Below are 27582 nucleotides of genomic sequence, written 5' to 3'. Positions count from 1 at the left end.
TGCGAGAAAATACTGAAAAATTGAATAGCTGGTCATTCAAAAGTTTAGAGGTCAAACCAATTTCACCTTTAGAGGTAACTTATAACTACAACTATATTTTCGGTTCATCCTGAAATTTCACCCAAAAGCCGATTATCCTTAACTTTTACTGAGTAATAAACTGTTAAAATATCATCAAAAATTTGGTGTAATTTGTTGTGGTTATGCAGCACATCATCTCAATTCTATTATTTGTTTTAGATCCAAGAAAAGAAAATTATTCAACACTTCCTGCAAGCTGCATCTCTCCATCGCTCCCATTTCTTGAGAACTCGTTCTTATTTTCAATCATCTCATCGGTCTCTCCATTCATGACCTCGAGACGCTAAAACCGTCACCACTTCCACTAAATAAACCGTTCAAACACTCAGGATTCACCTGTCCGCCCCTGACGAAATGCGTATCTATTAAACCTGGCGGAGACGTGATCGGTTTTCCTCATTAGGAACAAACCTCGGCGAGGTAACGAGAGCCCCCGTCTACCTCTGGGAGACGTCTGCCCGCTATCAGTCGGCGTGGCTAATCTGATGATCTCGTTTGGAGACGTTACAGAGATCCAACAAATTGGTAGCAGCCAATTTACTGCCTTAGTAAAGGAGTTTATCCATCTTGTCTCAGCGTATTATTGAAAAATGGTAGATTGTAGTGGTGGGGGGGGGGGTTCCCATCAAGTCGAATAACTCGATTTTAAAAATAGGTCGACCGAAAATGTTTACCTCATAGCATAAAGGTCATCGCTAGCGTGCTAATGCTAATCCTGATTGCTAACCGTTTAGCATAGGCTAATTTTGTTGTTGTTGTTTGATAATGCACAGAAATGCACAGAAGATAATACTTAGTAGTAGTTATATCCACAATCCACTCAATTAAATTCCTTTAGATATATTAATGATGTATGTGTGAACTAAACTGTGGTTAGAGTTGTTAACCTTAAATGGTAATCGCGATTGCTAACCGTTTAGCATTTGCTAATAATGCTTGTGCACAGAAGATAATAAATAATTAGTAGTTATATCCACTTAATTCAACTCTTGTAGATATGATGTATGTATGAACTAAATGGTGGTTACTGTTTTTTCACATGTAATCGCTAGCACGCTAATGCTACGCAATTGCTGACAGTGTAGCATTGGTTAATAATGCTCATGCACAGAAGATAATAAATAATTTCATAGTTATATCCACTCATTTCAGCTCATGTAGATATGATGCATGTACGAAATAAATGGTGGTTACTGTTTTGTACCTGAAATGGTCATCGCTAGCGTGCTAATGCTAATCGCGATTGTTAACTGTTTAGCATAGACTAATTTTGTTGGTGTTTAATAATGCATATGTAAATAAGATAATAATTAATTAGTATTTTTCTCCACTCAATTCAACTCAAGTTCAACCTTAGCGTATAAACAAAAACAACTACAACAATTAATAATAATAAAAAAATAAATAAAGTGATTAATTTATGAAAAAAAGGTTGATTATTTGATGGACTCTTCGATAGGATCATCAATTTAAAAAAAGTTTCAATAGTGACAGCCCTAGTAGATTCCTGCATTGGCACTGAGTAGCTATAAAGGCATATTTGAAGGTTTTTGTCAAAATAATTAGTTGGCTTTGCAATTGACGCATTGTAAGAGTTAGTAATGTATCGGTCGTAAATACACATTTAGCCTACTCATTATTGCCATGTCAATAGGGCAATTGCTCTCAAAACAAAAGGCTAGTGAGTCTCAGTTGTTAAACTTAACATTCTGGTCATGACTTGTGGTGTTCCACCTCTGATACTACGTCGAAAGCCAACAAATGTGTATGTCGACTGCAACCTTCTATCCAGTATCAATGCTGCACACCAGTGATTCACAACCATTGGGCTCTGGTTTTGCTTTCTGGACCTGCATTCATATCTTATATCTCCTCGCAGGTAAGTGGTTCAATTACGGCATCATCTTCCTGGTGATGATTTTGGACCTGAACATGTGGAAGAACCAGATCTTCTACAAGCCGTACGAGTACGGTCAGTACGTGGGTCCTGGCGAGAAGATCTTTAGCGTGGAGAAGGCCGACGCACTCAGGAAGTTCAACCGCAGCATGCTGACTTACGAGTGGCGCGCCACCAACGTGGACCCGAAGACCAACCTGTCCTACATGGCGCAGGACTTGCTCCTGCACAGTCGCTACATCGGGGCCAGCATGCAGGTCAAGTGCCTGGCCTTCATCCCCAGCCTGATGGCCTTTGCGTGCTTCGGCTTCTTCATCTGGCTGCTGGGCCGATTCCCCAACACGGAGACCTTTGGCGAAAACCAAGACAAGAGCTACGAGAGGATGAATAAGAAGTCAGCGTCCGAGTACAGCAAAGAGATGGGCGTCACCCCCGAGGAACCGCAGGACATCGCGACGTCGGACGGCCTCAAGCGCTCGGGAACGTCCACGCTGCTATTGGTGGAGGGGGCGCACTCGGCGGTGACGTCTTCCGACAGCGTCGCCGCCTCCGTGGAAGCTCAAGGGGAACATTTCCGCGTCGCCGTTGACCCCCAGCCACCCGAGGAACCGGACGACTCCGACGACGTCTCGTTCCTCATGTGGCTCGGCATCAATCCTTATCCTGAGCCATGCCAGGAAACGGACGTCTCTCAAGATGTCCCCCAACAGACGCCGTGACCGGCGAACTACACTTTGGTCCAGGCAGCGAGCCATGTAGCATTTCTACTCATATTTTGAAACCAAAATTGTTTGACAGATCTTTTCAAATGCAACATTGGCACAGTGCCTGCTGGAAATTCATATATCAGTGCCTTTTAACGGAGGCCTATTCCCAGAGGTGGCAAATCCAGGTCCAGAAAAACCCTGCCACAGTTTAGCTTTAGCCCCCGATGCTAGCTAGCTCCCTAGCAGGTAAACAAGCACCATGGGAGATAGCTAGGGAGCTAACTAGCTAGCACCTGAAAGTAAAATCTCTGCCACGGTTTGGCTTTAGCCCCTGATGCTAGCTAGCTAGCAGGTAAACGAGCACCATGGGAGATAGGGAGATAACTAGCTAGAACCTGAAAGTAAAAACCCTGCCACAGTTTGGCTTTAGCCCCTGATGCTAGCTAGCTCTCTAACAGGTAAATGAACACCATGGGAGCTAGCTAGGAAGCAAGCTAGCTAGCACCTGGAGCTGAAGACAAACTGTGGCAGAGTTTTTACTTTCTGGACTTGGATTTGCCACCTCTGCCTATTCCTCGAGCCCTGCTGGTCCCAAGTCCCATTCATCGTACCACAGCAACAGTAGTGCCTTGACATTTCATACACGTCACAAATTTAAAACCCTTAGTGAGTATGTCGTACTTGAAGATGTCCTATTTACAATCAGCTGCAGTCATCTTAGCTCATAGGTGTCAAACTCCGATCCTCGAGGGCCGCAGTCCTGCAGGTTTTGGAGGTTTCCCTCTTCCAACACAAGCTGATCCCAATCAGCAGAATCATTATCAGGCTTATGCAGCGCTTGCTGATGAGCTGATCATATCAGCTGTTTTGGAGAACGGAAACTTCCAAAACCTGCAGGACTGCAGCCCTCCAGGACCGGAGTTTGACACCTATGTGTTAGCTGTAATCAGAGTACAGGTCTCGGACGGTCCAAACATATGATGTCCTGATGGGAAGATGGAGCTTCATGAACCACTTGCAATACTTTTTTATTCCTTTAGATGGCGCTTTTGGTTTAGATGCAGTGAAACTGGAAATTGAATCAATTTCCATTGCCTTTGTCTTTAAACCAAGACCACCATCTAGTGGAGTAAAAAAGTATTGCAAGTGGTTCATGAAGCTTCATTTTCCCAAGGACTGACTGTGACTTCTGCTAACAAGCAAGTCTTCCTTGCTAACTTTGTCCATCAAAGTGGAGACGTCTTTTTGTTGCCTTGTTCCAAAGTGCCTCCCATTTGGTGTCGTGGATGCACATTTTATTTCTTTTAAATGTTGTTTTTCAAACCCTGCAATGTTTATATTCACTCTACTGCTTTTCCGAGTAAGAGAGGAATTTGCATACATTTGTGACGAGCTCATACGGAAAAGGGCCTAATTGAATAAAAGAAACATTACTCACCGATATAAGTGCAATAATAGGATTTGCCTTTGCATTCATCCAAATTATAATACACTTAATGCACGACACTGTAATATTCTGGAATGTGGTTTACTCTTTAAAGGAGGCAAAAAATGAATAAATCAATAAACATTGAAGCAGTTACAAGAATACTAACACAACTGATTAAATATTGAGTTTTGTGGTGTATAAGCACTTACATTATGTAAGTATATATCCTATATATGTATATATATATAAAGTTTCATCAGACAGCTCTGCATTTTTCATTCTGTGCGTCCACGGGGTGAAGACGTGGATGTTTTTTCCATATAATATTCTGGAAGCGCTCGGTTGTGTAATTTAAACATGAAACAAGCCCTATGAAGAAGATATTAGTGTTCTACAAGTGCAGGCGGCTTTAATGTGTTGCTAATGTAAAAAAAACATCTCTTCCTGTTTGTGTGACTTTTTTTCAAAGTGGACGAAAAGTTGTCATTGTTTGCTGGATGTATTCCAAATGTCTGCTGAAGCAATACATTTGTATATTTTTTTACCGTTTTTATGATGTGATCTTTGGTCAGTCTCAGGGTGGTGCTAGGGAGAAAAACAACAACAAATGCAATCATTGCATGAAAGATATTATATTTCAAATGTGGGAAAAAATTAAAAGATTCCCACATTTGAATATTTATCACTGAAAATTTGTGCTGTAAATGTAGTCAAATAAAACATTTATTAGCAATATTTGATGGATCCATACAAAGGTGTTGTTGGCTAGTTAGCCGCCGTGGCTAAAGTAAAAAAAAAATAGAGAGAGAGGGGCTGGGGGAGTGCTAGCAGCAGAACAGCGAGAAAAGCATGCACGCTAAGTGCAGTGTGAAAAGGTATTTAAGCTAAGCTAGAGTGACACAAACATTAACAAGAGTTTTTTTGTGTGCTGCTGCTATTATTAAAATAAGTTAAATAATGTAAGCACTGAGAAAGTGAAGTTATTTAATTTCCCCATAACATTCAATTCAAATAAGAAATATAATCCAAAATTATGTATTTGCGTGTACCACTGCATACTTGCAAACCCTAACCACAAAGTAACAATTATATGAGAATATACTAACATTAATATTTTACAGTTAACATTTTGGCATGATGTAATTTGGTATTACTTGTAATAAATGTAAATGTTCAATCAAATCAAACACATCATTATGATGATTTGTTAATTCTAATATATATATATATATATATATATATAATAACCAATGTATATAAATTTCTAATAAACCAGTATAATGTGCTAAATAAATAAAAGACAATGTAAATGGAAATACTTTATTTCACTAATACACAATAACAAGCAGGGAAATAAATAATTTAAATATATATATATATAAAATAAAATAAAAAATAACAAACATGACCAAAAGAGAATTGCAATAAAAAGCTACAAAACAGCACGTAATACAGACGACTGGTAAGTGGCAAAAAGAAGCTAACGGGCCTCTAAGGAGCTATCATCATCATCATCATCATCATCATCATCATCATCATCATCATCATGTCAATTAAGAAATTTGCATAAAGAAAAGTTTGGACATCAAGCACAATCATGCCAGTTAATATTCATATTTTACAAGGTTGATGTGGATCCGTAAACAAAGAGTGAAGGCCATCATCATCATCAACATCTTCATCATCATGTTAGCAATATCATAAACGTTTGGTCAAAAGATGATTGTTAGTTTTCTCTTTCCTGAACGCACCAAACCTGCTGGCATTTACAATGAAACAAGAACAAGAAGATCCGTGAGGAGACATTAAAGTGGTGGTGGTGATATTTTTTTTCTTTTTTTTCCTTTTGACTTTGTTGTATTTTACATGGAGAATGCTGTACAGGTGCCTTCGCAGCCACTAAAGGCACATGGGGTCCACTGAGCAACAGATGTGTCCGTTCTGTTGACGCAAACACAACAAACGTGCGGGTTAACCGCACGTACCACACAAACACAAGTGCACAAAAAACAGTTTTTTTTTTACATTTTAGCTAATTTTTTAGATTTGTCAAAAGTCAAAAAGAACTGTTTACATTTGCAGAATATTTGGGTTAGAATGTCGATTTATTTGGTCTGTAATGTGGGGGGAACTAAAAAAAAAATGGATACACAAGTTTTGGGTTTTTGGCTTTTGGGGTTAAAATGTAGTAATTTATCATTTTTTTGCTAATAAAATTGTGAAAACTTTCTTTGGGTGATTCAACGTCAATGTCTTGAATAAATTGCCTTTTTCTGGTTTGATTCATTATCACTATATTTGATTATCTATTCATTTATCATTGCTATTTTTTTTAATTAAAAAACGTTTTTTATGGTAATATGTTGGGGGGTTTTGTGGCAAAAAAAAAGTAAAAAAAAAATCTGTTTAAATTGATTTTTTCAATTTTAAAAACTTTTTAGGATTAAAATTCTCATTGGAAAAAAGAAAAGAAAAAATATATATATATTAGTGCTGTCAAAATTGAACAAATTATCGCATTAATCGTGTGTGCAGTAGATAAAAAATGTTGAAGATGTCCTCATAACATTAAATGTCGAAAAAAATTAACACAAAAGGTGCTGTATAAATTTGGTGGGCAAAAAATGTGGATTAAAATAAGCCTTTTTAATTAAGTGATTAATGGGGATTAATAAAAATTCTAAATTGAGATTAATCTCATTTAAAAAATGAAGTAATCGTTTGACAGCTTAGATAGATAGATAGATTTCTGTTAACATTTGTGGTAAAAAAAAAATGTTTTGGGAGGGTTGAAAAGTTTGGGTGCTTTTGTGGAGAAAAAACGTTAAAAATATACTTTAAAAAGAATTGCATGGTTTATTTCATTTACATTGAATGACCTATTAAACATAAATAAATAAAAACTTTGGGGGAAACACTTTATTAGGTTTTCTTTTAAAACTTAATTGATTTGATTAGAAATTCAGGTTTTTATTAATATTTTCAACTTTTTTTTTTTTGCTATCATTTATTTATTTTTACTTCAAACATAACCTACAAGTTAAACAAGGTTTAATGATTACGATTACTCGAGTAGAAGTTTCCTACATAATGGAGCGTCACACGAGTGTGTTTAGTGTGATTTTTGTTACCTTGCACTGGCACAGGGTGCACTCGGTGCCGTGCTTGACCCAGGAGGAGCCGCTGAAGCGCGAGACGCCGCGCTCGTCGGCGCAGGTCTTGGTGATGTCGTTGCGGATGGTGTCGGCCTGGCAGGGCTCGCTCACGCAGCGCGGGCAGCACTCGCCCTCGGGCACCGCCGTGAACTCGCAGTCCGCGGGCGGGCACGGCAGAGGCCAGCAGTCCACCTGCCCCTGCTACGCCACAACACACACAGGAGAGCGATTGCTTTTCATCACTCAGTCAGTTCTCACATGAAACACTTTGTGTACATTTGTGAGCGAGTGTGCTGGGCTGAGGATGATTTTGAGTCGTAACGTTAATGCGCAAGATGGCGTCTTTTGCGATGCTGGCCCAGCTGCAGGTGGCAGATAGACTTTTGATGATTCGGCCCTTTCTTCCAATTGCAAATGGCTTCCTGGGAAAAAGCCGGCGTGCTCTTGTACTTCACATGATGACACGTCGTGGCGAAGACCGCTTGCGCGGAGGCTGGCGGGTGGGCGCCGAGGCATCGCTGATCCATTTCACGCCTCCACCGCCTCGCCGCTGGAGCTCGTGGGCTTGCCGGCTTCAAGTCAGCTTCTGGTTTGTGCGCTTTAGTTGCAAGCAGCCTGCGTTTTACCTCCCGCTCGTGTCAACACGCACGGTGAGCGGCACACATGGCCTTGACCTTTTCGGAATGTTTCTTAACAGGAGTGGAAAAATTCCGCGAGTTAAATAGTTTTTAGGTAACACTTAACTTTATAATAACTCTCCGTTATAACTAGTTAATAGATCATTAGTAGACTCTTAACGCATTCACTGCCATTGACGGCTATAGACGTCATAAATTAATTTTAACTATTTATATTAGTTAAAAATATATATATATTAAAAAAATTAAATTAAAAAAATATTGTACATTTAGAAAATATATAAAATTTATAATTAATCGTTAACAATTTCAATCGTCTGACGCCTCTAATATATTTAATGAGGGGCGTCAGGCGATTACAATTTTTAATCGTAATTAATTGCATGACTGCAATAGTTGGCTCGTGATTAATCATAAATTTTTATATCTGTTATAAATGTACAATATTTTTTTTCTAGGTTTTCATAAAAAAAATTATGAAATGAAAAAAATGTTCACATGAAATTTTGTCTTCGATAGCCATCAATTATTATAATTAATGATATATTAACTATTTATAGGCATCATTATAAATAGTCATTAATAACACACCAATTAACAGTTAACTAATGATCTATTACTTGTGGCAAGCTATTATAAAGTGTGACCTCATTTTATCACGTCAAATATGTCAAGCATAAGTTGGGAAAGATTGTATTTGGAGCACACAGGTGTCCCTAATAAAGTGTCAGCGTGAGACACAAATCGCGGAGGAGACGCTGCGGCACGAAAAGCGTGACTTTGCCACTCACGCGTTTTTATCAGGAATCCCTCATGGAGGGCGAGAGGCAACCACGTCGGCAAAAGGTCAACACCAGACGAGAAAAGGACGCAGTGGACGCTCGACCTGCGAAACGAATCCCGCGGCCATCCGGCTCTCGGGAATGTCGCGGCGACCAATAAACAAGCGGTAAAGCACTTGTGTGGTCACGTGACGCACTCACCAGGCACTGGCACTGCTGGCAGTTGTCCACCCAGGTGTCGCCGCTGCCGTAGGTCAGCGCCCCGTTCTGGTGCAGACACTGGCTGCTCAGGCGCGGGTCGCACTCGGGGCAGCAGAAGAGGTCGGCGTTGGGGTTTTCGCAGTCGCACACCATCCGACGACACATCACATGACCCGCCTGCACAAACGCAGCACGGAAGGAATACATTACTTTGCCATTGTATGACTCGGGTCAAAGTTGTTATTAATGTTTTATTGCCAAAACATCATATGCGAGCATTTCAATGTACTTTTAGAATGACATGAAAATGAAAGACTTGAACAACAAAATTGCTTTCTTGGAGTTTTAACAAATGTCATTTTTGACGACTTCATTGAAAGAACTTAAAGTCACTTAAAGTCGTTTCTTCTCCAAATTAGCCTCTTTATCTCAAAATACACTGTAAAAAAAAAAAAATATACATTTAAAAAAATAATTTTACTCAATTCACAAATAAATGGGAGATGTATGCATTTGTATTTGAACTCTTCAAGTAGTCAGTGAAAAACTACTCAACTAATGAGTACTTAGTGAGTAACTGATAAATTACTTCTTTTTTTTTAGCACAAACAAACAATAAAATAGGAATTGTTCAACTTAATTGATTAGGAATGGGCCACAATAAGATTCTGATGATAACTGTGGAAAAATATTGCTATTAAAATTAAAGCTTTAAAATGATTGTTTACTGCGTGTGTTTCGTCAATTTATAGTAACTTGTAAGCTGAACAAAGAACTCACAAAATGGTAAAAATTGTAAAACCATCAAAAACAGATGTGGTTGCTCCGAGGTTCTGATTCAAAATTAAGAATTAAATTTGAGTTCAATTAATGAATCAATTGATTATTAATTTAATAATTAATTGGACCCATTTCCCATACAAGACGTTGCGGAAAACTTGCTGGAAATGTTGTCGGACCCGGTCACAATAAAAGTGCCTTGGCAGCTGAAATGTGTAGCGGCTTTTATTTTGGAGGTGCCGCGGGAAGCGTGTCATGACGTGACGGACGTGTCTTCCTTCTGGAACCCGTTATATCCTCATACTCTCATACACAAAAAAAGTTTATGTTTTTCAGAGAGATCAAGTGGAAGCTGATGATTCTGAGGAGGAAATATAATAGTAGTTATGGCTATGATTTTGGCCATGATAGCATTAAGCAGGGTATATTTTAATAGCATGGGCAATTTCTTTGATCTATTATTGATTATTTTAGCCCGCAACAATCATTAACAATGCCCGCGAAATCCTGGACGGCCTGCCTAGAGGACTGGCTACAAATTAATTTTCTGGAGAAAAAAAAAATAATTAAAAAAAGGACTGTCTACAAATGACCTATAGATGACATATGTGCCACAAATCACCATATAGCCAGTATTTATTTTGTTTTTATTATTATTCTGATTGCTGTAAGTGGTAGAACATACATCACCACTCCAAATGTAATGAATTATTATTATTATTATTATTATTATTATTGTATGATGTCATATTATGGAGTGAGGCATTTGCGTGACATAAATACTCACAAAAATAAATGAAAACACCCTATATAGCCTGGATGTAATTTGAATTCCTTGAATAAAATAAAAATTATAATAATAATAATATACAAAAATAAAAATCCAAATTGTTTGATATAAAACATTTTTTTAATAAGTAGTGAAAATAGTTACTTTGCCTGGTAACGAGTTACTTTTATTATGAAGTAATCTAATTACTAACGCAGTTACTTATTAAAGAAAGTAATGAGTAACTAATTTTTTCTTTTTTTTTAAAGTAACGTTCCCAACACTGGTAATGGATGCCATCAGAAATGTGCCAACTGATTGCAACGATCAACCATTTGCATCTCCGCTCGTTTTCGACACCACGGCGTTGTCCGACCTTCTCGCCGCATCTCATCCAGCTTTTTCCAGCTGCGTCCGCCCACTTGCCCGCCGCCTCGCAAACAATAACTTGTTTACGCCGAGCGGCCGGCGCGACTAATTTTGACGGGCAGCCCTTCCATCTCTGGAATCAATTAATACGACTCATTCCATTAGGGAGCCGCTCCTGCCCCAATCCTTTGTCATCAAATGAATAATTTGCTGCTTGATCATTCGCCACCGACACTAATCCGCCATAATCGCCTTCCATTCCCGCCAGACATGGCATCCGAGTCACTCACAAAACAGCAGAAAGTAAACATTCTTAAGAAAGAAACATTATCAATTTTTGAACTCTTTCACAACAGGTGGCGCTAGAACTTAGGCACACTAGTTTTGCCCCTCCTCACTTAAAACACATTTCAACCGATAATTTTTGACATAAAAAAATATACTGATTACCGATTCATTTGCTGAATATTTTAAAAATATATATAATGTGATTGAATTCTGTTAAGATAACTCGTTTTTCACAGGTTGGGAAGAATTTATGCGTTGACAGCATTTGTTATTTAAAGAAAAAACACTCCCAAAGTCGATGCTAACTTTCCTTTAGCATTTGAATGGGATCCTCCATTCACTTTAGCATTAGCGTGAGGCTACTGATGTTTTAAAAACAAGGCATGTTTTCAATCTAAATATAAAGTGGATTCATTCTTATTGTCGGGTGTTTAGTTTTAGAGTTAACTTTAACTGGGGTGGCATTAAACAGCTTAAAGGACGCTTAGGAACAACAAAATCACATACGCTACACTTTAGCTCATTGCTAATGCTACCCAAGCAAAATGGTGCATTCAGGATACTTCAACAGCGTCGGAAACTTTGGTTTTCTTCGATTACAGTATAACATTTTAAAGGGAAAACAATTGGTCATTTGGCTTCAAGTTTATGATTTATTGTTCCTGTTAATTTCCTAGCTTGTGGTTGCTAAACACGATTTCATTTGAGACATTTTATACAGAAACACTAGCTTAAGGTGTTTGAGTCATTGTATTTCTAATAACGCCATCACATGTAAGCTAGCAGCATGTGTCTCTATTGTGTAACATCATATTAGCTCTGTGGCGCAATCAGTTTGTGAGCTTTTAACTGACTGGTTGGTGGTGCGAGCCCACCCAGGGATGAAGTCCTTTTTAAAATTAAAATGAAAAAACTACAACAAAAAAACTGATTTCACCTGAATATCAAACAGAGGCCTTCCCACATACAAGTACAAAAGTGCCATTAATGGTACACGGCTCCCTCTAGTGGTACACAAAAATATCACTGCCAAAGAACAGTTCAGTTGTATTTAACTTTTTTAGGGTTAGGGTTATGAATACATTAAGGATACACAGGTGAATACGAACCCAGTGGGCCTCTGAGGTCAATTAGCGGAGACCAGGTTTCAAAGCAAACATGGTGAAGCAGCATTTAGCTGTTATGCTGCAAGGGAATGGAATCAGTTGTCAACTTAAGTGAAGCCAGCCCTACATATAAATGCTTTTAAATCCAAAAACTATGCTTATTTTCCCAAACTTTTGATTAAGCTCAGTTTTACAATGTTTTTTTTTTGTTTTGTTTTGTTTTGTCTCAAATACATTGAATTCAATCAAACAAAAGTGCCCTAAGTGAGTTGCTGTGTGACATTTTGTGAAGAAAGACGACTGTTCTCAATTCCAATCAGTTGCATTGTAAAGACGCGTCTCCTCTCTTGCCCACACAAAGAGATGACGAGCTGCAACCTTGCAGGTTCGAACGCGACACAATTCGCAAACGTTGTTCTTTTTCCACCGCGTATTGTTTTAAATGTCACTGATTGTTTCAGCGGGAAGGACAAAAAAAAAAAGGACGTTACAAGTTGGCATTTGCTGCTGATTGGCCCAGCAGGGGACACATCAGTCATGCTTCTTTGTTCAGACTGAGAAGAACATTTGGCACGCATACAATGACAGACTTAATGTCATTGCTCAAATATCGTCCGCAATCGTCAGCATCGTCGCTTTTAGCCTTCTGTCGTGTTGCTTGTCTCAGTCAGAGCTTGCAAAAGTCTTCACACTCTTGTCAAAACAAAAAACCTCCTCCAGTCCTGATTGGACTCCTGTCCTCAAAGTGTTTGCTTACCTGGCAGGAGCACACAGAGCAGCGGTCGCTGTCCAGCACCCAGATCTGCCCGCTGTGCTTGACCTTGTCGTCATGGACGCAGTCGCCGGTGCAGTTGTGGCCGTGCGGGCAGCGGCAGTCGTAGCCGCCGTCCAGGTTGAAGCAAACCGTGTCGTTGGCGCACGTGTTCCTGCCCGTCTTGCACTCGTTGATATCTGCTCAGGGGAAGGAAGGAAGAATTACATTAGTGAGGGATAGTGTACATGCTGCTAAAAATCGCAGCCCCTTAATAAAAGTGAGCAAATATATATATATATATAAATATATATATATTAGGGGTGTTAGAAAAAATCGATTCGGCAATATATTGCGATATTACAGCGATTCGATATGCGGCCGAATCGATTTTTAAACATAATTTTTTTTTTATGGGAATATTCAACAAAACGTCTTACTTAGGGTTAGGATTCACACGCATATGCATGGAAGAATGTTCTATTAATGGAACATTAAGCCTTAATATTTTATTTCAGTGCTGTTCAAACATGAAACAGAACAAACAGCAGTGGCTCAGTTATAAGCCTGAATTTTCAGATAAAAAAATACATTTTCATACAAATCTTACAGTGTACATATACAAGTTTACTGATTATTATTTTCTAAATTTGAGTAAAATAAATAAATAAATCGCAATAATCAATTTATAGATTCTTAATTAATCGGTATCGAATCAAATCGTGACCTATGAATCGTGATATGAATTGAATCGCCAGGTACTAGGCAATTCACACCCCTAATATATATATATATATATATATATATATGCACACACACACATGTGCATAAGCGGTTGCAGCTTAAAGGCAACTTCATGTTTTCCATATTTTAAGTGTCCCAATACTTTTGCCCGTGAAGTAACCCACTTTTTTGTTAAAAAGCTTGTTTTCCCTTTGACGTGTTCCCCCCTTTTGAACTCAAAGTGACAGAGGGAGGTTGGGGTCAAGTAGCGGCGCGGCGCCAGCACTGTTGTTACAGGAGAGGCTTGCATGTTCGTCAAGAACGCTGGGCTGCCTCTTGACAGCTGACACATCTGAAGACAGACTGGAAAAGAAGCCATTTTGGGCGTTCCGGGTGAGTTATTTCAAGAAAAGGTTTTAAAGGGGCCAAATGATAGGGAATTGATTTTTTTTCCGACAAATATGAATGTTTGGCTTAGTTGTTGACGAGAGGGTGGGGGGCACAAAGGCAGTCATTCAAATGAAATATGAATCTGCTGTTACGGTCAAATCATCCAGTGCGATGAAGATGCATTGGATTTTGTTGGACATACAGATTAGCATTAGCTAACAGTGCTAGCGTCTGATAAGCGGGAAGAATTGCTGAAGAGAATGATTCAACTTCACGTGAATGGTGCAAAAATTATTATTTTTTTACAACAAAAATGTTTAATTACTAGGGGTGTGGCCAAAAAATTGATTCTCATAAGAATTGCGATTTTCATTTAGTACGATTCAGAATCGATTTTAAATGTCCCAAAATCGATTTTATTTAAATTATTTTATACTGTCTTCCCTTTGTTTGTGTGTGCCTTTATTGGGAGCGCTGTTCATGTTGTACCCGATTTGGCCACTTAGGGGCAGTGTGGTTCCACGTGGTTTGATACATTGTTAAGTTGTAGCCACATTAGAGAGTAGAAGGAAAAAGTCACAATCAAGTTATTCCAATAAAAGTTGTTTTTTTGCAGTGTGGAGCCGTTCTTTTGAGAGATAAAAGTGCCGCGAGTAGCGCGCTAGTTAGCATTAGCAAGTCAGCCTGGAGCAGATCATTAAAATTCCTTCCACATCTATAGATTGAAGCCAAAAACCATTGTCAATCAAATCATTTTGAAGCAAAAATCGTTCTTAATCGAAAATTGATTCTGAATCGAATCGCACACCCAAAAATCGGAATCGAATCGTGAGACATTCAAAGATTCCCACCCCTATTAATTACCCTGTAATCCATCTGTTGCTAATAAAAGTACTTGTAATAGCTTTGAATTCAATGAAACAGGACCAGGGTTTATGGTTGGTAATGATATTTTGCTAAATATCTTTTCATGGGACACCACAGACGGAAAAAATACTTTGCTACAATATAACAATGTCTGTGTAATGTTGAAAGGTTGGGCAAAACTACCAAAATGGTGTTACAGGTGCGTTATTAAATGAGAACTATTTGAAAACCTTTCAACCTGAGGTGAATCAAAATTGGGAAAAAGAGTCAGCGATATTCACCTCATCTGGTTTCATATCTTGAATGGAGGAGCCATTGGCTACACGCTCACACATTTCTTTGTGCGCGCGATATCGTCGCCTACTCACCGACGCACGACTCCCCGTTGGCGGAAAACAAGCCGTTGTCATGGTAGCCGTCGCGGCACTCGCAGTGGTACCAGCCGGGCAAGTTGACACAAGTGGATTTACTATCGCACTCCACAAAGCCGTCCGCACACTCGTCGATATCTGAGGAGGAAAGACAAGAGTTGAAGACACAAAACAAAATGTATTCCTTACACCGAGCGGCTTCTTCCATCCCGGTGGGCATCTTTGGCATTGAGCCGTACATAATTTGATAGCGCGACGTGCCTCGCGTTTGATTGAATTTCACCTTATTGATTCAAGCGCAGCTGCATTGTTGCGAAAGAAGGACGCAAGATGGCAGCTAATGAATCGAACGCCGCGGGAGGCCAGAGATGACAGCAGTCACAATTTTCAACATAAGTACAGTGGAATGCGTCCAAACCGAAAGAAAATACAACTCAAAGCTTCTTTATGTGTGACGTCACGCAGGTTTTTTTAGGCCTTTTCACACTGCACTTAGCAACTTAGCGTTCATTGTGTGATGCACAAGGTGGGCATTTGAAAAATCCACCAGGAATCCATACAAAGTCCTGGTAGGCCGCTAAGCAACTACTTCCATATATGGGCAAGCACCCCCCACACCCTGCCCCATGATGAACACCAAGAAAACTAAGTGCAGAGTGAAAAGGCCTTAACACTACTGGCATTTCTGCACGGAACTCTCAAAGGAAAAATGAGGTTCTCATGCAGAAGTACTTAAAACGTTGCCGCTACTAAATCAAAAAGATGTGACAAGAAAGAGAAGAAATTAAAATGAGCTCAAGATGAAGGTAAAGGAAAAAAAATCTTGAAAGGACGACTTTTCTCAATGTGAAACTTAGTGTAACTGTACATGCAATGATACGTGTCAAAAAAAAACAGATTTTTGGGGGGCCGTTTTAATATCCTTAACTATCATTCAATAATATAACATTTAGCATTTCTAGCTAGCATTGACCAAGTTTACGAAAAAGATGCCAGTTTCCCTCCAAAATATAAGAATCTAACGAGAAAAAAAATAAATAAAAAAATATCATCATAAAAGGAATATATAGCCTATATTTTTTATGGATACGGGCAGGACAGAATATAACAAATTTTCACCATAGAAAGAAAGAGTATTTTTCGCACACAAAATAAAAAGTAAGATTATTTTGGTGAGTTTTTTCTTTATTGAAAAAAAGTCTGATTCTTATACATTTGAACATTCTTAACTGGTCATACAATTTTTTAAATATGTTACCCACTAAACTATATATATATATATATATATATATATATATATATATATATATATATATATATATATACACACACATAAAATAGACACTAAACAAAATAACACTTTATTGCAGTTTTTTAATCAGACTTTATTCTGTTAAGTTTATGACAATGCTCTAAAAACCTTACCTTTTTTTTATTCTTTTTTTAAAATTATTTTTCTTGATTTTTTCCTTGTCGATTAAAACCATTTCCTCCAAAAAATATAACAGATCTTGTCAGATTTCAACTTTAATCTTACTTTATGTATTTATTTTATTGTCACAATATTTTGCCCAATTCCTTTGTAAAATTGGCAAAAAAATATCTATTTTGATGCACTAGTATCTATCGGTCGCTTGGTATTTAAAGGGGAGTTTGGGATTTTAAAAAAAACAACAACAAAGAAAAACACATTTTAAATCATCTGTGGCCGCATCATCAAATATGACAAAAAAAATCAAGTGCCTGAAAAAAAAAAAATCAGCGTTGGTTCCAATACGTGAAGTTGAAATTGTTGACTCATCTTCAATATTCACCTCAAGAAAAGCAAAAGCGAGCAGCGCCCTGATGCTTCTCCACCAGGTAAAAATAAACACAGACGACATCGCTGTGATGCCGGCCGACATTTAATTCAACTGAGGGCCAGGCCCATGTGAGACATGAGTGTGGTGGTGGGGGGTCGAGAGTTGGGGGGGGGTCGACTAAAGCCAACGAGCTCAGACGTGTGTGCCGATTAAATGTGTCTGCACAGCTGGGTTTTCTTTTTTTCCTCTTTTTTAAATAATCGTTCACCATGCATGATGCCCTCCTCTCATTTTAACAATGGCACTGTGTGGCATGCGACCTCCCCCGTATCCCCCCCCCCCCCTCCCGCAGAGGTCCCCCGCCGCCCAGCCACTAATGGGATTAAGATGAATTAGCTAATGAGTTCTCAGCCTTTTAATAGAATTTCTGCAGCAGATTAAGTGTTGATCAAATGTGCCGCAGATTAAGACTTTATCTAGTTAAAAGTTACACACATTTGTCTGGGACTGTGCAGGGATTGGGGTTGGGGGGGTCTTGAATGTAAATTCTGAATTTTGCACACACCTCCAGAAAAATCCAAAACCTCAAGTGCATTACCTCATCCTCATCTCACTACTTCATCTATTTATAACGCTTAGCAGTGTTTAAAAATATGCAAATGAGATTATTTTCAGCCCGTCGCGGGGTTACACCTGCTACAAAAGCCTCGTCATTTTCTCTTTCATCCGCACAAGGCTCGTCAGTTACAATTAAGCGCGAGACCACGTCGGCTTGTTCAAGTGCGTGTCGTGTTTCCGGGACAGCGCGCACGTCGCGACGGCGCTTGGAGGTCCGCGTGGGAGTGTGTGGGCGTGAGATGTGGCCAACAGCAGCTCCCGCTTGAGCGTGTTTATTGCGTTTAATCCTGGTTTTCAATAACCGTGGCTCTCCTTTCCCACATGGGAGGGCATTATAGAAAGTTAGAACACCCATGTAACATATGAAAACTCAAGTCCTTTGTCATATCACAATATTGGGTTGCATTAAAAAATATTTAATTAAAAATGAGAGGAAAGTTAAAAAAAAGTGAGGGTCCCAGAGTAAACGTAGAGATCAATCACTTTAACATAAAGTGATGCCTTGACATAAGAGTTTAATTTGTTCTTAGACTACGTTGTATCTCAAATCATATTCCCCAATTGAAATGAATGGAAATGCCATTAATCTGTCCCAGCCACACCTCACGCTCCTTCTAGTGTATGCGCCTTAGCCACCAGGGGGCAGTATTAAACACACAGGGACACACGCACATGCAAAAAAATAATATTACTAATATGACTTTATATTACTTGTTCTTCACAGAGGATAAATGTCTGCATGTATTGGTCTATTGTCTGTTGAAATATCAGTTGCTTACAGGATTCTAAAACAGAGATGCTAATTGCTAGCATGTCAATGGCGTTTTCCAATGCATGCTAGCATTAAGCTTGCAGGGCCTTTTCTTTTCGACAGTTGCTTGTTTACGTCATTTACTACGCTGATTTTAAAAATGTCGAATTGTTGTGCGGCACATAGGTTTTTTGAGATATTTTATTTAGTTAGTTATTTTAAATCTGATCTATAAAAGCTTGCGCAATACGTATTTTACCATGCTTTGTTTTGTGTACAGTTGCAAAGACGTTTCAGAAAATAGTTTATCCATAAATATTATTATTATTATTATTATAATTGTCAAATTATTATTATTTTTTATTATTATTAAGAATGTTCGATACCACTTTTCTTCAGTACTCACCGATACGATACCTAGCGTCGATATTTGCCCATCCCTGATTATTATGATTAATATTATTATTAATGTTGTTGTTACTGTGCTAAAGAAAAAAAACATTCGGAATCAGCAAATAAAAATCATGTAGAATACTGTAGTTTACTTGCACCTCGATAAAAAAAAAGAAGTAAACATTTGTTAACCAGTGTAATTAAAACTTTCCTGTTAGCCAGAGCTTTGGCGCCATGTTGTGGCATCGTAGGGCATTACAGAAAGAACATAACTAAGAATAGATTAGTTTTCCTGGTGATAGATCAAATTAAATTCCATACAAAATGTAACAAAAACCACAATGGATTCTTGCTCGGTTCACATCCGAACTGTTTAAAACCCTTCCAAGCAAGGTTCTGAAAGTGTTGTATTAAGAGTGAAAAGAGGTCACGGCTGGCGGGAGAACGGAATGACAGCGAGCTAGATGGATGACGGCTTGCCAAAGTCGTCCGTCTTGCTCTTATGGCGAATGTCAGCGCGGAAATGGCCGCTCCATTACGACATCTTCTCCCAGGATGAAGCCAAAGCACCGAGCGGACGCTCGTTTGTCTTTGCTTCCACTTTCCCGCGTGCTTCCCTTTTACCTCAGCTGTCTGTCATTGTCACACGGGCGGCAAAAACAGTCATCACCTTTGCTGAACCCTGCAGTTTGCCTTGAGGTTAAAAAAGAAAAGAAAGAAAAGGCCGCTCGGAGTTTTATCTCGCCCTTTCTTCGTCCTGGCCAACCCCAGCTTCACTTTGACGTCCTTTTCCTTTCCTGGTGAAGATTTCGGCTGCACGGCAACATTCTGTGCGCGACTCATTACGGTTGGCGCCCGGCAAACCACCCGCCTCCCGGTCACTAGGCTGATTTTCATTACCACAGTGGAACACCTGATAAGACTCCAGCAGGAATGACAAGAATTGTGGATTGCATTGGAAGGCTTTTCTGCGGCTTCCGACTTGGGTTTGACTATGACCTCGTTTCAACTGATGGCTGAGGAAAGGCAATGATAATGAGCACGCACATTTCCTTGCCGAAAAAACATGATTGATGAAACTATTTGTTCTTTGTATAATTGCCAATTTTAACAGTTTTACCTTTACAAATAAATTTCTTGGAGGGAAAAAAACATAAAAAAGTAAATAGCACAATTTGTGAATGGCAAAACTCCAATTGGGATTTAATGTAAATGGCGGAAACCAACAATCGGGTCACCTTAAACATTTCTTGACAATAATATGTTATATATGACCTCACTAGTCTAAACATGACATTCTGTTATGCAGCAAAATCCAGCCATTTTTATACATCTCGAGGCGGCCATTTTGCCACTTGCTGTCAACTGAAGATGACATCACAGTTGCTCAGGGCTCAGACAACGATCAATCACAGCTCACCTGTTTTCTGCAGCTGCGCTGTGATTGGTTGTTACCTGAGCCCTGAGCAACACTGACGTCATCTTCAGTTGACAGCAAGTGGCAAAATGGCCGCCCCCTGAGATGGATAAAAGGGCTGGATTTTGCTGCTTTAACTCATAATCAACTAATGCAATATTAACCAGAATGACATATTTAGACCAGTGGGGATGCATAGAACAGATTATTGCCCCCCCAAAATTTGGGTGGTTGACTTCCCCTTTAAGATTTTATTTTTTTTTTCAAAACTATCGCCTTAAAAAAAACAGACTTTTGTCGATGTCAACGGTTAACTGGCGTAATTGTGAAATGCAGTTAGCGAATGATCTTTGCCAACACTATCCCTTTGGATAGTCATGGCTGCTTCAGAGTGCCTCGTTGCCAGCCTTGAGTGTGCGCACGTCACGGAGAAGCAAGGTATTCAGCAACAACACTCTTCTTTGTGGTGTGTCAAATTCAGAAGGCATTTATTTTCCCCTTACGAGGACTTTAAGATCCCTCTTGAACACTGTCACCGCTGTCCCATAAAAAATAAAGACATTTATGGCTTTTACTGTTTCCCAGTTTCAAGATTTCTTAAATGTTGCTTCCTGAGTGTAACTGTCCTACAATGTTTATCTGTCAGGACTGTAGTATTCAGCACTTATTAAATGAGTGCGTACTCTTTAGCTGTGATTACGTTGAATTTAACATGTAGTGCAGTGTGGTGACTGATAGTGGAGTCCACGCGTTAAGGATTCACTTTCAGGCTCTGTTTTCTCTTCAGGAACGACGTGCGTAACGCAATTTGTTCTGCGACTGATTAAATATTTGAGGAGCTTCTTCATGGAGCGCGAAGACCACTGACACTGGCTCAAATACATCCGACAGCACATAAAGACTTCATGTGTCTCAAGTGGCTACATGTGTGCACTTACTGATTTGTTTTTTTATTTTAATCTTGAAGTGTTGAAGACCCCATGAGGAGGAAAAGATGGCCACGTGTGTTTTTGCTGCTCTTATCTGTGTGGTGTACTCAAGATTACCAACGCAGCACAGCACAAACAACCATATCTCCACTGTCAATTGCGAGTCTCTGGTCAAAACCTAGTGTAGTTCCACGACTGACCTGAGAGAGGCAGCATTGTGCCACTGGACTGATGAAGAAGAAGAAGACAGCACAACCAGTTACTGCTTTATTTGTGTCTCTTCCGTTGTAAATACCGGAAAGGTCAACAGCAGATTGCGTGTGGGGGGGAAAAAGTCTTTATACACCACACGATAATCACTCAGGATAATCCTTAAAAATTGTTTTAATTTTTTTAAATCAGATAATTGATTTGATTTGAATTGATTTTGATGGAAAGTGAAGAAAAATGCTCATACAGTATTTTTCATTATTTTTTTGGGAGCCTATTCACACTCATTTTCACTTTTCATTTCATTTTTGTGCTCGTTCAGTAATGCCCAACACTGTCACAAGATGGCGCCAAGTATCTGCCTTGTAGGAAAGCAATAAGATAAGCACCTGCAAAAATGAGTACCTACAATTTTCCTTTCCTCTGAAACACTGTTTAAGGCAGCGGTTATTAACCACGTTGGAGGTATTGAACCCCAACAGATTCCTACGCGCATTCGCCGAACCCTTCTTTATTGATTCTCAAAATTGAAGACATAGGTTTAGGGTTTACTGGTGTTTTCTATATTTATAGAGCACTTCAAAACAAATCACCACTGTTTTCTTAAGATGGAACACAGGGGCAACAAATACAAAGAAAACTGCAGAGGCTCCAGAATTGAACCCTGTGGAACACCAAACGTTCCATTATATTACATTATATATTATACAAGTGAATTCATATTGTATATATTTGTCTGTTCATAATTTGATATAGCCAATTATTATGTGGCTATTCTTTGGACCCGGAACATACAATGTGCGCATGGAAAATGAAAAGTATGCAAAGTGTTAAGCAGCAACGAGTTGAAGCTCGGAGCCGTGCTGGTGCAGAGCGCAGAGAGCCAACGTGTCACGGAGGTAGAGCAGCAGGTTGCTGTGGGCTAAACGACGGCTCCCGCCATCAGCGACATCTAATTAAGGCGCACTCATTAAGAGTGATAGATGGATCCTTTTGTAAGGCCGTTGCTAAATAAATAATGAATACATAATTATTGTGCTTCAATAAGCCACTTGAGCTTTAAACAGTCCCCGCAAGGCCTCGGAGGGGAGGCCGAGCGCTGCGGCGATGAAATATTCACGCGCTGGGCGTCAGGTGGGGGGGTGGCAGCTGGGATGTTTTCATCGGGTGCCACACGTGATGTGAAAAGTATATGCGCCGCGTTCCCTTTTGACAAACACACAATCACTCTGGGAGTTGTGAATGGAATGCAAACAGCGTTCAATGCAACGTTCGTCAGCACACGCTGCCCTCAAAGACTCATTAACACACTGGCCGCCGCCTTTTACTTACTTTTTATATCTTATCAGCTGGTGTGCCCTTCCTCTCACCTTTCATCTCGACCTCATATTACCCGTTTATTAGATATCCAATACTGGCGGACGTTTTGGACCCCCAAAAAACTTGAGGGCAACTTCACCACCCAGAACCAAAACTTGATCAAATATCCAGAGGTACATTGATTTGAATTCATTTTGAGACCAACACTGTGTTGCTCGGCTGCCTTGTTGTTCTGAGTTGTGAGTAATAGAATTCCGAGCTATGGTGGCCACCGTGGCAGCGGATTTTACAACAAGCAGCAGCGAAGAAATCTTGAAAAAATATTGTTTATTGCCATTCCCAGTCCAAGTATTCTGTCAAAGTAAACTTCGGCGGACGCGTGGTTCAGTGGTAGAGTGGACGTCTCACAAATCTGAGGTTGTGGGTTGGATCCCAAGTCAGTGTGACTATGTGCAAGTATCCTTGCGCAAGATGCTGAAGTTAACAGCTGATCCTGATGCTGCGTCAGGTAAATGAGTAGTCAGAATGAGGGCCTTGTAAGGTGGAAAAGCGCAAAATAACGGAAGTACTAGTTAACATAAAACCAATGTCAAACGTCTTATGAAATTCTGTTAGCTTAATGTTAACACACAATGCAAAAAAAACTATTATGCTATCGAAACTAGCAATGTTGCGGTGGTTATCAACCATTAAACAACTTATACTTGACTGCAAGGAGTAGCAACACAACCAAAATAGTAAAAAAAAAAAAAGAAGCTTTTTAACAAACATGAAAACTAAGTTGACCATGTTACATTTATAAAAGCAATATAAAAAAAGGTCAATCATTTAACTGCATTTTATTTCACTTTGTTACATTATACTTATTGACCTAATTTAATAAATCTTGCACTTGACAAACACACTGTATATCGAAAAATTAAAACTAATACTAAAACTAATAAAAGTAAACTAAAACAAAGCATTTTCGGGGAAAAAAACTAATAAAAGTTCAAAAAAATAAAATAAAAATCTACCAAACTTGCTCTTAAAACAAATGAAAAATAAATGAATAAAAAAAATAGAAAACAAAGTAACACTAACTACTGTATAATGAGAAATCCAAATCCAACACAGCTAGGATAGGCTCCAGCCCATCCGCGACCCTAGTAAGGATAAACGGTTTGGAAAACGGATGGATATTAGAATCCTGATGCAAATATAGCATAGAATACAACACTCAAGTCATATATTCTTTATCCTCTGCGAAAACACAACAAATATTATTGCAGCTTAGTGATGGTCTTCTTCTGTGTTTAATTATCAAAAGTTCACGTAACATGTCTTTATGTATAACAATCCCCCCGGTGGTCACAAAAAGCACAGCAAATTGCGTTGAAGTCAGTTATGCAGCTTCATTTAGACAAAAATAGTGCTTATCCGCCACCTTGTCAAATCCACGGTCCTAATGATGACAAATGCTCCATACAACTGACGTGAGGTGTTCACAGTGGTCATCTGCGTGGTTGACATCTTTTGCCAAATCAACAGTTACAGCTGACGACGAGTGCTGCTCAAGCCTGACAAACCTCCAAGAGTGAGTAGGAGGCGCACGTCTGCGCCAAATCACAGCGCGTACTTGTCTGCCTCCCTTTTCAAATCCAAACAAACTCAAACCCGTTCGGAGCCGCTGATCAAAAAAGTGTCTTCGGCGCCGACAAGATGAAAGACGCTCAGCCGCTGCCTGTGATCTTCTGCTATGGCGGCGACCTCCTGCAAGGCTCCAGAGAGGCCTGATAGGGACACCACTTGTTATTTGTTCCAAGTGCTGCACTCGATCATCGAGAAAGCACCTTGAAAGTACATCGCTCATAAAACGCGGAGTCAAGTTTTTACGAGCTCCTCCAGCCCACTTATCTTAATGAGGCCCACCAAAATGCTTCAATTGCAGACCGGCCCACTGGCGCAAAAAAAAAATGCTCATGTTCAGGAAAAGTGCTGAGTTGAAACTTTTCTCTTCCACCGTTTGAATGTAGGCTCTCATTGTGTCGTTTGTGTGTGTGTGTGTGGGTGTGAGAAATCACGAGGTATGTCATTTTGGGGACATGATGGTCAAAATGAAATCAGTACATTTAAAAATTTTTGCACAAAAAAATGAAATATTAAATCATGATTACAATCAAAACTAGAATATGCTACAGACACAAATACAGCATAACATGGTGAGTTTCAAACACCAGAATTTGAATACAATTTTGAATAATAATTGCAATATTTTTTTCAAAATCCTCTTCCCATGTGTTATTTTTTTTTAGCAAACACAAGCAATCTATATTAGTACAATAAAGAAAAGCAAATGTATTTAAATATTTTGGTTTTAATAGGTCAAGCTTACTCTAACACAAACTAGAGCTGTCAAACGATTACATTTTTAATCAGATTAATCACATTTTAGAATTTTGATTAATCACGATTAATCGCTTAATAAAAAAGGCTTTTTTTCAAAAAAAAAATCCCTGCCAAATTTGAAGAGCAACGGTTAGGTGTTAATTCTTTTGACATTTAATGTTATAAGGACGTGTTAATTGCATAATTTAAAATGGAAAAAAAATGGCCCCAATATTTTGAGATGAACAAATATTCTAAATGTGTGTGACGCAAACATTTATTAAATGCTTGACTTTAATGCATGTAATCATCATCCGCTGTCACGCTAAAGGATAATATATGGTAAAAATTAATAGTGCGATAAATCTGCATTAATTCATGATTGATGCGATCATTTTTTGTGATTAAATAATCAGTTAACGCTTTAACTTTGACAGCACTATTACAAACACAAATGAACCATAAATAAATATGAAACAACTTATTGATCTACTTCAATTAAAGTTGGTAACTTACTAAGCACTTTGACTTGCAGTCTTTCAAGCATTGACTACGAAACATTCGACCAAACAAGTGTATAAATATTTAATATATAAATAAAGCCTGCTGACAGAAATTACGCTTTTTTCCCCCTCCAAATTGCAGCCTTAGCGATTTGAAAATTGCCTTCTCATACATTGTGATGTCAATTTTAATTTGATTAATTGTTCAGCACTAATTTACACTCCCATTCACATCCATTGACAATTTATGTTCATTTAATAAAAACAGTAATAAAACTTTTTTGGGTCACATATCAATGAAATCAAGAAATATACGCTCAAAGCAGACGAAAAATTGTGGTTGGATACATAAAATTCCCATAATTTATATATTAAAAAAAAAGGTCAATTAGAGTTGTCCCAAACTATTATTTTTCTCCCGATGAATCTATCGACTATCTTTACGATTAGTTGATTCGTCTAACGATTAATCTTTCAACTAACGCTTATTAAACACTTCTTAACACTTATTTAAATTATTTGCTCATTAAGGGAAACAAAACTTGAAATTGTATGACTGTTTACAACTTTTTACAACTGACAGTATGCACGTGTCTACGCATCTACATCATGGACACTCGACGGTATGTTGTGCGTGCCGATGTTTTTTACGTTATTGGCGACGTCGACTATGTCGACTAGTCGGGACAGCCTTTTAATTCTAATATTCCACTCAAAAATATAGTGCTAAAAAGCAAAAGTGTCAATTTTGCAGTGGTCTCTTCATTCCTTCCAGAGCTGTACATGAACATATAAGACACGGCACCGCGTTGCAATCCTGACTGGGCGGCGTGTTCGGGGGCACGCGGTACATGGCGGCTCCCTGCGTACATTTATATCCATAACTCAAGTGTGTGTGTGCCCTGTCTCTGCTGCGCCATACATAATTCATGAGGCGTCACACTTCTCCACTAGCTGGCGTCTTGTCTGTTAGCAACACACACACACACATACACACGCAAAATGGTAATGACAAGTCACACAACCACGACACTTCAAACACATGAGCACCCTTACGCGTAATTACACAAACAAAACACACAGTAGAACAATCCGAAATGGCAACAGCTACAAGCTGAGCGTCGCCATTTTTTTCTCTTTTTTTCAGCCGTTAAGATGGTCCGTGTTTTATGACGGGCCGTCAGTCTGCAGCGGGACGAGTCTCGGGGGAGGTTTCTAAAAGCTGCCAGGCTTCTGAGAAGAAGAACGATGGAATGGCTGCGCTTAGACTCGCAGTGAAAGCATTTCCATGTTCATCCACCCGGCGCCGCCCTTCCTGCAAGCGGCACCCGGACGTGGGAGGAAACCGGCATGACCCCCGACCCGTCACTCTGCGGAATTCTCATTCTGTCACATGCGGAACATCTCTGTCTGCTCCGATCCACTTCGGCTCTTTACTCTTAACGTACATCGCCGGTCTAAAAAAGCACATCAACTAGAATCAACCTCCGTGATGCAGTCAGGTCGGGTTGTTTCAAAATTTCCACTTTGTCCGTGTGTGTTTACTGTTTAGGGAATAAAGCAGAAAGAAACATCTCTACCTGCTAAAATGTATATTTACTTGTACATTTATGTTTCCTGAATTATTATTCATACATTCATTGTTAGAATAAATGAACATAGGTTATCCCATATTTACTCTTATAGTATTGCAATAGATGAAGTATTCTCTAGTAGCTGCAGGGCAGGAACTGTGCCTTATCGCAAGATAGCGGCTGAAACACTTTGCGGATAAACTGTTGAACTTTGACTGTTGAAACCCTCGGCGCCGAAGAAAGACAAATCTGTATTATCATCTGCGTTAGGACTCATATCCTTGAAGGTTGCCGCTGTGTATTCCCCTCCCCTTTAGAGCAGCAACATCTGTTTGAACTAGGGAAAATCCTAATAAAAAGAGAGGACTCGGCGGAGTGTGCACAAAATGGGTAG

The 27582-nt window shown here is 39.2% G+C and overlaps 2 protein-coding genes across 3 annotated transcripts in view; one reads left to right on the top strand and one right to left on the bottom strand.

Annotated features, from left to right (window-relative positions):
- Window positions 1-6403, top strand: part of tmem117 (transmembrane protein 117) — a 37490-nt gene extending 31087 nt beyond the window's left edge. For both annotated transcript variants that reach the window (XM_077567641.1, XM_077567642.1), the window contains one exon: window positions 1961-6403. In XM_077567641.1, the coding sequence (XP_077423767.1) occupies window positions 1961-2697 (737 nt within the window). In that variant the 3' untranslated portion in view covers window positions 2698-6403. The remainder of the gene's footprint in view (window positions 1-1960) is intronic.
- Window positions 5421-27582, bottom strand: part of nell2a (neural EGFL like 2a) — a 106592-nt gene continuing 84430 nt past the window's right edge. Inside the window, exons 16-20 of the mRNA XM_077567640.1 lie at window positions 15302-15442; window positions 12960-13153; window positions 8891-9067; window positions 7246-7470; window positions 5421-6055 (exon numbers count right to left, since the gene is read on the bottom strand). Of these exons, the coding sequence (XP_077423766.1) occupies window positions 6014-6055; window positions 7246-7470; window positions 8891-9067; window positions 12960-13153; window positions 15302-15442 (779 nt within the window). The 3' untranslated portion in view covers window positions 5421-6013. The remainder of the gene's footprint in view (window positions 6056-7245; window positions 7471-8890; window positions 9068-12959; window positions 13154-15301; window positions 15443-27582) is intronic.

This window comes from Vanacampus margaritifer, chromosome 6, assembly GCF_051991255.1.
Source record: "Vanacampus margaritifer isolate UIUO_Vmar chromosome 6, RoL_Vmar_1.0, whole genome shotgun sequence".
Classification (NCBI taxonomy): domain Eukaryota; kingdom Metazoa; phylum Chordata; class Actinopteri; order Syngnathiformes; family Syngnathidae; genus Vanacampus; species Vanacampus margaritifer.
This window is presented reverse-complemented; position numbering and strand designations above follow the sequence as displayed.